Source organism: Lagopus leucura, unplaced genomic scaffold, assembly GCF_019238085.1.
Source record: "Lagopus leucura isolate 7727_CA_CO unplaced genomic scaffold, USGS_WTPT01 Super-Scaffold_100018, whole genome shotgun sequence".
NCBI lineage: Eukaryota > Metazoa > Chordata > Aves > Galliformes > Phasianidae > Lagopus > Lagopus leucura.
The window spans coordinates 1580704-1593203 of record NW_024962272.1 but is presented as its reverse complement, the minus strand read 5'-3'; the positions used below and the strand labels follow the sequence as shown (position 1 = coordinate 1593203).

General features: G+C 32.7%; 1 protein-coding gene across 1 annotated transcript in view; it reads left to right on the top strand.

The window, feature by feature from the left end:
* Nucleotides 1-12500, top strand: part of PTPRD (protein tyrosine phosphatase receptor type D) — a 273196-nt gene that overhangs the window by 60941 nt on the left and 199755 nt on the right. Inside the window, exons 2-3 of the mRNA XM_042877457.1 lie at nt 4742-4887; nt 7062-7203. Of these exons, the coding sequence (XP_042733391.1) occupies nt 4742-4887; nt 7062-7203 (288 nt within the window). The remainder of the gene's footprint in view (nt 1-4741; nt 4888-7061; nt 7204-12500) is intronic.

Below are 12500 nucleotides of genomic sequence, written 5' to 3'. Positions count from 1 at the left end.
TATTTATTTATTTATTTATTTATTTATTTATTTATTTATTTATTTATTTATTTATTTGAATGTAAAGGAAAAACATAATATGTCCTTAATGAACAATGCCTAGTATATGGCATTTTAATTTAAATTACCAGACAATTCCATACCTAAAAAAGTATGAATGAATAGCTAATTCCATTTACTACTTTGGTATTGTACTGAAAAGTGCTAAAAAGGAAATAGCACAGAATAAAGAGAAATCTTATGTTCAGGGAAAGGTATGAATAAGTTCTAATCCAGATCAGTTATTTAAGTGTCTTATTAGTAACATATTTTCTGGAGATGCAATACGGAAGAAGATAGCGCATTCTTTCTCAGTGGTTGAGAACAACTTCAATTTCAAAAGTTCCTGTGTTGTCTGATGGGATAGCTTGACTGCTTGTGAAGCAGCAGCCAAATTTATTTGGCTTTCAACTCCTTTAGTAAGTTAAATCCCAAATTAAAGTTGATCCGGCAATTTTCCCTCATATGCTAGGTCATAATATGTAACTATTCAATAGTTGTCTTATGAACTTCTGATTAAAAAGTGGATAGCATCAGCAGTGCATGGGCACCCTCAAGTCTTCGGTTGCAAAGCTTTTGTGGTAATCCATAATTACAGAAGTCTTCTACTGTACACTTCTGCATCAAAGTATCAGTGTTCAGTATCAACCCAAATATCTGGGAAGGAACAGACAGATGAACAGGCTAAAATAAGAAACAGTATTGTTTTAATAGCCAACATTGTTCCAGTTTTGATGATGCCCAGAAGAAAGCCTGAGTAAGAATATAAATATGAGCAGCTAATTTCAACTGAATTTTACTTTAATTATGCTACTGCTAACATAATTTTATTAGCATTGTTTTACTTACAGCTTTATTTAAATGTGACCGGATAGAGTTTCAGTAATGCTGAATGGCAGTCATACAATTGATAGCAACCTACTACTTCTGATTTCTTAGCAGATTTAATTGTACTGGAAGATTCCCATATAGACTGTGACTGTGATTTATAAATCAGTGCTGGAGAGAGTATCTGTTGGACTTTGTGCTGGTATTCTTATGGGACATTGAAAATAGTTGTCAGTTCTCAATCAAAATTACCCTTACTTTAATAAGCATATCTGTGCTCACAATGTAATTGTATTTGCTATCAGAGTGCCTAGCAGCTTAGGTCAGAATCAATGTCAAGAAAGTGACAGCACTAATTGTGCAGATAATTTGTGTCAAACTTTAATTAACAATCTTTATAAAGATGAAGGCAACAAATACAATTTTTCTTTTTTTTTTTTTATTTCCTGGGCATGATTTCACATACTTGTACACTGATGATAGTCAGTTTCTACATGAACACAAAGGTTAAATAATGAAAAAGTGAATTGCATGTGCTTGTCTTTCTCCGTGGCTAGCTGGCTACTGTCATCAAAGCCATAACTTCTTTTGACCACAAATGAGTTTGTTCTCATAACACCTATTAAACATAAAACCAGTATTATCTTTCTACATATAATTGTATTCTTAACAAAACAACCTTAAAAAATAGTTTCTCTTGAAAAATATCTACAAATAGGGAATTACATCATTATATATATATATTATGTATATATATATATATATATTATATATATATGTTTGTCTTTTCCCTCTCCTACTTCAAAGGAAGTGTTGTTAGTTCACAGATGGTCCAGCAAAAATTGACCTAGGACTGGAAGCACACTATTATTCTTCAAATACCTAGACAAATACAAAGACATGTTAGCAGTTCAGCCCTATTTCTGCAACTTCACTAGCTCTGCAGAAATATGTAAGCATTCTTTAATAAGAGACATGACAGTTTTAGTCCTGCATAAATTTTTTTTCCCCGAATCATAGATTGATTCAGAAAACTGGTTATATTTCTAATATCAGTGAAGTTTTGTAGAAAAAGTGTATTTTGGGGTATACTGTTTGATAAATATCATTGCAGTTTGCATAGTTTTGAATGTGGAGTTATGTTTATTTTCTGTTCAACAGAAATGGGAAAGGCAAATTCTGTTACAGTATAAATTAGTACAAACTCTGTTTCACTTGCCTCAGTTGCACTTATAAAGAATTTGTCTCTGAATGTCTGATAAGGAAGAAAAAGATTCTATTTCTCCATTTTTTTAAAAAGTATTATTACCATTAATATGGTACATTGCATGAAAGCAAAAGCATGCAAACCATAAATATCATGGTGATTGACAGTGACACAAAACTAGTAGTAGAATGCATTTTTGTTTGTGTATTTTGCAAACCTAGTTTAACGTGGTTAGGCATGCTTGTTGTTTATTTCTATTTTTTCCATTGTTTCTGTTTTCTTTGTTATTTAATTATCTGGAGTTCCCCTGTTCTCAGGATAATAAATAAAATGTTGCAGAAATGAATGCATGACATGGTTGTTGAGCTGGTAATGGTCCTTGACCCTGATAACGCATAGCAAAACTGGCAAATTTTTCAAAATAAATCTTGTCTGGAAGGAAGTTACTTTATTGATGCTGAATTTATGAGTTTGCCAGTCTCTGCATATATTAGTGAAGCATTTTTTTAGAACTGAAAATCTTCCTGTGAGCTATAATACATAGTTTCTGTGTGCTGGTGAACTTCCCCAGAAAACATTTTTTCTTTCATTGGTTTGCAGTTCAAGAGTGAATTCACAAAATGTCAGAAAGAATAAAACAGAATGATGTGCATCAGTTTTCACATGATGGCACACAATCATAATTTGTGCCACAGAGTATCAGCATATCTGAATCAGTCATGTCTCTTTATGTATCAGAGAGCTGAGTAAATGCATGTGCAGAAAAGGATTCAAAGCTAGCAGTTTTGGTGAAATCCAGATGCTCCTCATCAGAATACATTTCTGTCTTTACTGTGGTCCAGGCATAAAGCCTGGACACATAGGAAAGGATTTTCAGTTTCGCTGCTCTAACTCTGTTCTTCTTATGTTGTGCATTTGGAGATTTTTTTCCATCAAAAATACACTTTTGTAAGTTCCCCACGGCAGCAGTGGCACACTGTTCTGCTGTGTTCAGTCTTGCTGTTGCACTTGTCTTCAGATACCGTATTTATTACTGATGAATATGAGACAAAATCAGCACAGCAAATAGTTTAAGGAGGCTAGAACTTTCTGCGAAGTTGAAAATATAACAATAACCATTTTGCCTGAACATTCTGTTAAAGAAAAAAATGCACTCATAAACAAAATATTTTTACTGTTTTTTTTTTTTTTTTTTTTATTTTATTTTATTATGATTATTATCTTTTTAATGGTATGTTGAATGCTAGGGGTTGGTTAAAATAGACTCAGTTAATTTAATAAACTTGAGACATTTTTCATGTTCCCATATCTAGCGTAGCAATGTAGCAATACATTCTGTTTTATAAGAAAGTCTACATCATATTTTCTTGGCATTTAAAATGATTTCAGGATTCATATAAGTGTTACTTGGACACATGCATTCATACATGCAGTCTTCTAAGATTCTGTCATTTAAATAAAGATGTTGACAAGAAATACTGCCTTCGGGAAGGCCACCTCAGAAGAATAGGCAGATAGACATTAGAAATGTAATGCAACAAATTGGAATAAAAAAGAAGTACAATATTTGTACATAAATGTCAGTACTAAGGTGGAACGATGAAGACAACCAGAGGCTGAGAATAAAAATGAAACAAAAATTGAAGATGAGAGCAAAATAAGTTGTTGCAGAGCCACTACATATAACAGCTTACAGCTGAAGACAGACCATAGATCAAAGATCTGCTTTTCTTTTTTTTTCGTAATGATTTTATTGACCCTCTGTACTCCATGTAATGCGAATCAGCATCTCCAACTATACTCTAAAGACTACTCAATTACAAAAGAGAATTAAGTAAATATATGAAAGAACTCTTTAACATCTCTGTACTGTGCTTAGACTCTCAGACTTTTACACTGATTTCTCAGAAATCTTGTCCTGCACTAGTCCAAGTTTGCAAGTGTTGTTTCTTAAACAATCTGATAAATTTATTATGCTCTACAAGAAAAAGAAGGTAAGAGAATAACTGATAAAAATATCCTTATCTACTTTTTAAATGACTTCTCCAGTTCTCCCTCTTCTCTTGTTCTTGCAATAGTTGTATTTTTTTCAGTTCTTTGTGACAGAGTAAAATATTGTGGGAATGAACTGGAGTTTTACATAAAACTGTGCACAAGCATAAATCTCACTTCTGTTATAGTCCCTTCTGCATAAGCTTTTAATACATAGGTATTTACCCATACCTCTTCAAACAAAATATTTTCACAGACTTTCTCTGAAATGTCACTGATTTTAATGGCTTCAAGGTGGAAATCCAGCTTTCATGACATCCTGTGATCATATCATCAAGTAATGAATCATGGTATAATTTAAGTTGATAGATGAGCTCATTTTGCAACAGAAGGCAAATAGATTTTTTATTTATAACTGTGATAAAATATAATGTATGGTCTTGCTACTCTGATGGCATCAGATTTAATAGTAAAATCTGTAAGTATTTCCCTGACCTTTTAGTTATTTCGTATTACTTTTTCTTGCAGATGAATACTGTCACTGAAGAAAGAAGATATTTTATTCTATTCATTTTGAAATCTTGATGTGTTGTTTTTGTTGGTTTTTTTTTCATGATTGCTACTTAGATTAATTTTGTTTGTTTGTTTGTTTGTTTGTTTGTTTGTTTGTTTTAGCACCACCAAAGTTTACAAGAACACCTGTTGACCAGACAGGGGTTTCTGGAGGTGTCGCTTCATTCATCTGTCAAGCCACAGGAGACCCAAGACCTAAAATTGTCTGGAACAAGAAGGGAAAGAAAGTCAGCAATCAGAGATTTGAGGTATTAGGTCCATTGTTCTGTTCCTCTGAAAAACTTAAGTTCCAACCTCACTTCTAATCCCAATATGTGTGCTCTATTTTCATAGATTAAACAAAATAGCTATGATCATTGGGGATAACTTAATGAGAGCAGACTTGTGAATGTTCCATTTTTCAAACTAGTTACACACAAGCACTGTTAAAGGTGAAATTATCACTGCTGCTTTATAAACCAACATAATTTATCTGGTGAGCCTTGGCATACTTCTGTTCAGGTGGCTAACTTTTCTGTAAAGGAGATAAGGAAAATTATTTGTGCCATGATTATTGTCCACAGAGAGCAAACCACCTCCTTCTGTGATAGTGTGCACCAAGCAGACCTAGCCTGATGCAGCCTCTGCTGCCATAATTGCTTACCACCACTGCAGATAAAGATGAAAGGGACATTACAGTTCCTGCTGCTTTAGAGGAAATATAAAATTTGTTTGCTTTTGATTCTTTTCTTAACAATAACCTTGGGAGAGGCTATAGAGAAAGCTATTTCCTCTCTTTCCACAACATTCAATTAAAGGAAATAGTAAAAATAATCTTTTCAAAGGATACAGTTTCTTTGGGGAAATAAAACAGCAAATAACATTCCCTCTTTTAGTGTCAGGAGCAATTAATATAAAGTATTGATTGACCTTTAACATGAAGAAAAAGTTCAGAAAATGAGTTAAGTCATATATAACGGACACTAAAATGGGGCTAATAGTATATAATTTCCCCTGTGCCTCTTCACTATTTTGACTGTTAAAAAGCATATACTTTGCATCCGGAACACCTAGGTGGTTTATAAAACTGTTGTGATGCATAATTTTTGAGTGAACGATAGAAGATGCAGATACAAAACTTGAATGAACATTGAAGTCTTCTGTGTTCATTTTAAGTAGTTTTGAGGAAGCCTATATCGCTATAGGCGTAGTTATAGATAATGACTGTATTGAAAAATAGTGCTTTGTAACTGAGAATTGTTGTGCTCATTGCATATGTTGTAGTTTCCACGGAAATAAATAGGAGGTATTACTTGAGCAACATGCATAATAGTATTTCCCAAATCTGTACTTTTTTTCTCTTACTCTCAGCAAAAGTGGAGATCTGATAGAATATTTGTGTGTAACTTATACAGACACAAAGATACGTGCAAACAAGCATATACGTAAATTGTTTTGTTTATGTATATATAGAGTATGGTGAAATATGTATTGCTTTGTAAAAAAAAGAAATGTAATTAACTTGTATTTGTAAGTACTGTTGTCCTGATCGTAGTACTAACATATTTTATTGACAAATTTAAAATCAGCTTAGATTATATAGATTACTACTATTATTTAATTATAGGGAAGACCTTTCCAGTGTTTGGAATTCTGCGTTACTCACCAATGCATGGCATAGTTGTGTCTGTAGGACAAGGAGATAAAAACAATAGAATTCAAATTAATTTAAAGGAATTAATTAGAATAAAAATGTGTATTTCATTTTTTCTTATATGAAAATGGCTGTCTCTTCTATAAATATTGCAGTTTGAAAAACTAAATATGTAAGTTGTTTATTTAGTCCTATTACTTAGTCCTTTAACTGATACATGGTTTCTGTTGCATTTTTTATAAATTTCCTTCCAATCTGTGGGCTGAATGCACAGTTAAACAAACTAGTTCTATCTTGTTCAGAAATTGTCAAGCTTTTGTCACTTGGGAGCTCAAACGGTGAAGTGCAGCCTATAACTAGGGTGCAAGAATAGCCTGCAGCAATTTCAACTAACATATGATGGTAAAGCTAAGGGAATGATGGGAGACTGCTGATGGACTTCAGGATAAGAGAACATTAAGTTACAGAATACATTCTTACAGACCTTGTTAGACCTTTTGTTGATGGTGGTTTGCTGTTGTTATTGTTGGTGTTGGTGCTCTTTTTTGTTTATTGGTTTGTTTTTCTTGTTGTTTCTTGAAATTACCTTGGAGTGGCCATTGCATGTCCAGCACTGTATGTTATACCCAGCATTGTCTATATTCCTACCGGTGTTAAATTTGTCATGGTATGCATATACAAAAAAGGTTCTGATGTCAAAAATACTGGCAGGTTACTGTTCATGTACAGATTAATGGAGGGATAGGTATTTGTAACAACATCTGTGACAGCTGTTGTTTCCTTTTATAGGTAATAGAGTTTGATGATGGGTCTGGATCAGTTCTCAGAATACAACCACTGCGCACACCACGAGATGAAGCTATTTATGAGTGTGTGGCTTCCAATAGTGTCGGTGAAATAAGTGTGTCCACGAGACTCACTGTTTTACGTGGTAAGTTCTTTCTAATCATAGTTAATTTACTTCTTAGAGAAAAAAGTGATTTTAAAAGGGAGGCTTCACTCCAAGATAGTAAATCACAAATATTTTCGAATGAGTGTTGTTTTAGTCCTGATACTGTTAAATATACATAACATATAACTTGGTAATGGGAGTATGACTGAGTAGACCAAGGAAGAGAAATAAGACAGGAGAGCATTGTGCGTAACAAGTTACTTATGTTATTTAATGAACAAAAAGAATGCTTTATGAGTACATCTGATTTGCATTTTACTGCTCTTCTGGGTAGCTTAGCTTTGTGTGATCAGCATTTACACGGAAATTGGCCCAATTAAGAGTGACCTTGAAAAACTACATAAGCAGATTTTAGAAGAGGGTAAGCTGCTACAAGACTTTTCCCCCAGGACAATATACGTAAAAAATGTTTTTTTTTTCAATTTCAAATGTTTATGTCACCTGTATTGTGTTTCTACTTCAGTAAGAAGTTTTTGAAGGTAGTAAAGGAAAATGATTTTTTTTTTTTTTTAACTATCCCTCAGGGATAAGGATATAAACGTACTGCCAAGTCCATTGTCTACATAGTACTCATAGTAGTAAGTGCTAGCAGTGAAATGACTTGAATGTTTCATTATGTCTGCTGGAAATAAATGGAAACTGGATTTGGAGACACTTCTTGAAATATGACACTTCAGCTTTTACGGCAGAAAATTATTATATACAGTTGTGATATCACATGGCATTATTTGATTTGTATAATTAATTGCTAAGAGCTTCTTTATATTATTTCTATTATTATTCATACTATTTATATTAAATAGATCCTGATCATTGCAGGGGGGATTGGACCAGATGTCCTTTAATGGTCACTTTCAACTCAAATGATTCTGTGATTCAGTATGAACTAATAATGATCAGCCTACTTGACAGAATTTAAAAGAAAAAAAAATGTTAAATATATTTATATGTATATATATATCCTTTTTTCTCAATAGAATTAGTGAGACATGGATGTAGTTTTTCTACTAAAAAAAGAAAAACAGAAAATATTTATTTCAATACTTGTGATTTTTTCAGTAGTGGATAGTTGGTGTCAAAAAAGAATCTTAGAGGTAGTCTGATATAAACAAATTTATTTAATGTTTAAATTTGTTATCTCTGATGCCAGAATCATTCCTTCTGTTATCTTTTAAAAATTCTTCTCAGTCTAATGAATGAAAATTGTAAGACTAATTATTTTTTATGCATAGTTTCCATGAAATACAACCATGCGTCATACTGCATTAAAAATTAAAGGAACGTAAGGAGGAAATTAAAAACAAAAAACTAAAAAATCAGTGGGAAAACTCAGGTTCATTCCTTGCCTATATAATCTCTTTAAATGTATTTACAAATCTCTGATCTATAGAGATCTGTTTCTTTTCTATTTCTGTTGATTATTAAATTGTTAGGCATATGTGAGCTTCGCTACCTTTTCTACTCAAATATTTCAGCAATGTACTCACAAGGTAAACATCAGATTCTGCTTAAAAAATGTTCATAATGCTATGCATATACAAATGTTAAATAAGCAAAATATGAATACTATTATTTAGGTTAAAAATTTAAGTCACTTTAAATTTAAATTAATTAAAAACTGTTTGTCTAATTAAAATGTATTGTCTGAAAAAAAAAAAAAAAAAAAAAGAAGAAAAGTAACTTTTAGTTGTAATACAGCTTTTCCAAATGATGAAATATCTTTTTTGCCTCAGAAATAGATTTACGTATTTGAGGCAAAGCTGAGAACATGTGTGAGTTCTTGAACTGTAGATTTAGATTTAGATAAATGGGTAACGTCTGAGAAAGGAAGGACCGTGATAGATCATCAAGGCAATGTAATGAAGTTTTATCAGGCCTAAAATTTTGAGATGCTTTAAATTCAGTACCTTGCTATGTTTGTTTGTTTGTTTGTTTGTTTGTTTTTCTGTGACAAACAATAATGCCAAGTGCATTAGACTGGAAGATAAGTAATTCTATTATAAGCTTCTACTTTGCAGTCTTAGACAAATCTTCATTATATACAGTCTTCAATAGCAGTCTTGTGTAAAACGCTCCATTTGATTTTATCACTGTTGGACATTGCCTCACATAACTCCTTTAGGAATAAACATATGATACAGATGTGAAAAAGAATTAAACAAATATAATCCAATACAAAACAGATTGGAGTGTCTTTCATCTGCGGTCCACTTAGTTTTAACTCATCCCCAGTGAGCGGATGACTCCTGACTGAAGAAAATACGCAAGCTATGCTATGCTCCAAATGTTCTTTAAATGTTTCAGCAACGGTGTTGTTACAGACCCAAATAAGCAATTATACTAGATCTTGTACAAATGGGGATCTTGAGAAGGAAGTCAGATTTAACCCATAGTTCAACATACACATATATGTATCCTAATGCAAAAGTCTGGTGAAATGAAGACATTTACAGCAGTTGAAATATCAACATATATTCGTTTGTTATTATAATCCATTTTAACTATTACAAAACTCTTGTATATCATAGCACATAAATGTTTTTGCCAACACACGCATCTTTTAAAGCTAAACTTGACAGTTTTTCTATCTGCAGCTGAACCAACCATTTTCTTTACTAAAGCTTTTACATACTTTTATTTTGTTCTTGCTCTTTGAGCAAGTTATTGTACTTGGCTCTCTAGGAACTATGAATATAAATAAAGTTGCTAGCTTTTGGCTGTTGAAGTTTTAAAATGCATAAAAAGTACAGGAAAAGTGACGTTATTCCAAGGCCTCAGCAGAGACATGATAGGGCCTTCTTCTGTTACTGGAGTAAATCAGGGCACATTCCAATACAAGTTAAACATTTACTTTCTAGGCTGAACATAGTATCTATGTGGACCAAGAGTGAATGTCTTAGATAAACTAAAACCACTTTTGATTTCCTATATATAAAGCTACAGCAAAATGCTGAATTTGACAAGAAAAAAAGGTGGTTTTTTTTCTTGTCAAATAGGGTAAAGATCTGGAAGGGTCTTTACAGACAAGAGGAGTCTATGCTACTTCTTTTGGAGGTCTTCATTTTGAAAATTTATACTGAGAATCATTTGAGTGAAACAACGCTTTAAGTCATTCATTCAAAATTATCAGTTTTCAATAGGCTATCAAAGGCTATAAAATGTAGGAAGTTTCCAAACACTGGTAATTGCAGGTGTAGTTACTTTTATTGTTCATTTATTTATTGTTAGATCAACCTAAAAACTGTCCTGCTGTGTTGTTTTCAACTTGTAAGTGGTGGATAATAGATAATTTTAATGACTATACAGAAGTTTTTCTGGCAGGTGTTACGTGCAATAATGTATATTGTTCAGGAAGAAGGAAAGGAGGTACTTATTTCTGGCATAATAGAGAAACCAGCAAAACTTACATGGAGTTCATTTTGAAGAATTTGTTTTCATTTTTCTTTTTGACTTCTGTCATGATTCAACCCAGCAGGTAGCTAATAACAACATAACCACACCCTTGGGATGAGGGAGAAAACAAAATAGAAATCTTGTGTTAAGATAAAAACTATTTACTAACACAGAAGTAGAAGAAAAAATTAAGACAAATAAATATCTCCATAATGCAACTACCTACCACCTGATGCCCAACTAGCAATACAACAATACAGGCTGATGACCTGCTACCACAAGGTATATCTAATGCCTAGATATTTACTATCACTGATGTTTGCATTGTTTTACCTATTGCTATCTAACAAGAGTGACTACACAGGTTACTTGAGCAAAAAGGCAGTTAGCTTACTCTGCCCATTATTCTCTCTATCATTGTTGATTATATAGTGTGTTATGAAATTATGAACATTAAGAATCTTTGTAGCACAAGCACTGTATAAGGAAGGAAACAGGAAGGGGAAGTGACTAGGACAGATATATATATATATATATATATATTTTCTTATTTGAAAGTAGTCGAGTTAACGTCCAGAAGTCGTTGCTGCTGAAACTAAAAAGTGAAATATTTACTGAGTGCTAAATGTTTCTCTGTGCATTGATAGACACAAGTTTGAGGTGCAATAGTGCTGAAATGACAAGGAATGATTTTGTGATCTGGCACTTTTATCTTTTAGGGCACAGAAATTAGGAAAATGAAGTGGCATGGCTATAATTTTGGAAAATGCACTATGGGATGGCTCTTATTTGTATATAAATGGGAGGAATGAGTTTACATATACTGAGTATTAGCAACATGGTATGAAAAATTAACTGTGTTCCAGCTGGAGCTGTATAAACCGTGTGCACCAGTGTTTACCTCACTTGACTGCTTGCTGTATAGTCATAATGACTGTAGCTGGGGGGCTTCTGGTAGGACAAACCACTGAAAGTGGAATGAAGTGAAGAAAGGTAAATAAGAAAATACCTCTGTCACAACTTCATACACTGTAATGTTATTTGATATTTGAAATATATTTGAAATCTGAAGAGTCAAACAAGTATCTTTGCTCAAACTTCCTCAAATTTCAGTGATCATGCTACATACTACACACAGCACAATGTGACCAAAATTAGCATGTTAATTACAGTCCTGTTTTTATTATGCCTCTTTTTTGAAGAGGAACACTGTTATTCCTGCTGTGAAAATAGTACTTTGCAATTTATGTTATAAAGTCTCTCCTGGGGAGCTGTGTAAGGAAGATTAAGGAACAAAACACAGCTGCTTGACAATCACACAAAAGGATGTTGAGATACTGAAAAAAGAAGGAAAAAAAGAAGAGAAATGTAGCCAGTACAATTTATGTTTAAGTAGAAACTTACAAGCTGGTGTGGATTGGCGTTCAGATTTTGTGAAATGGATAATGAAGTAGTAAAGTACTAGGAATATTTAGATGTAACACTATAAACTATTTTGAAATATTTTCTTTCAGAATGGGAATGTATTTAGGGAAAATAAAAACACTTATCTTCTATTATTATAATTTGAAATAATCTTGTTTTATCATTTTTTTAAATTATTTCGTGATTACATTTTTAACATGACTTCTTTGTGCAGTTCTAATTGTATAATAAACAGACATAAAGGAAATTTTCACGTTACCAATTAATAATAAAAGCTGCAGGCGTGCCTTTGTGAAGTTTCCTTTCCTTTCCTTTCCTTTCCTTTCCTTTCCTTTCCTTTCCTTTCCTTTCCTTTCCTTTCCTTTCCTTTCCTTTCCTTTCCTTTCCTTTCCTTTCCTTTCCTTTCCTTTCCTTTCCTTTCCTTTCCTTTCCTTTCCTTTCCTTTCCTTTCCTTTCCT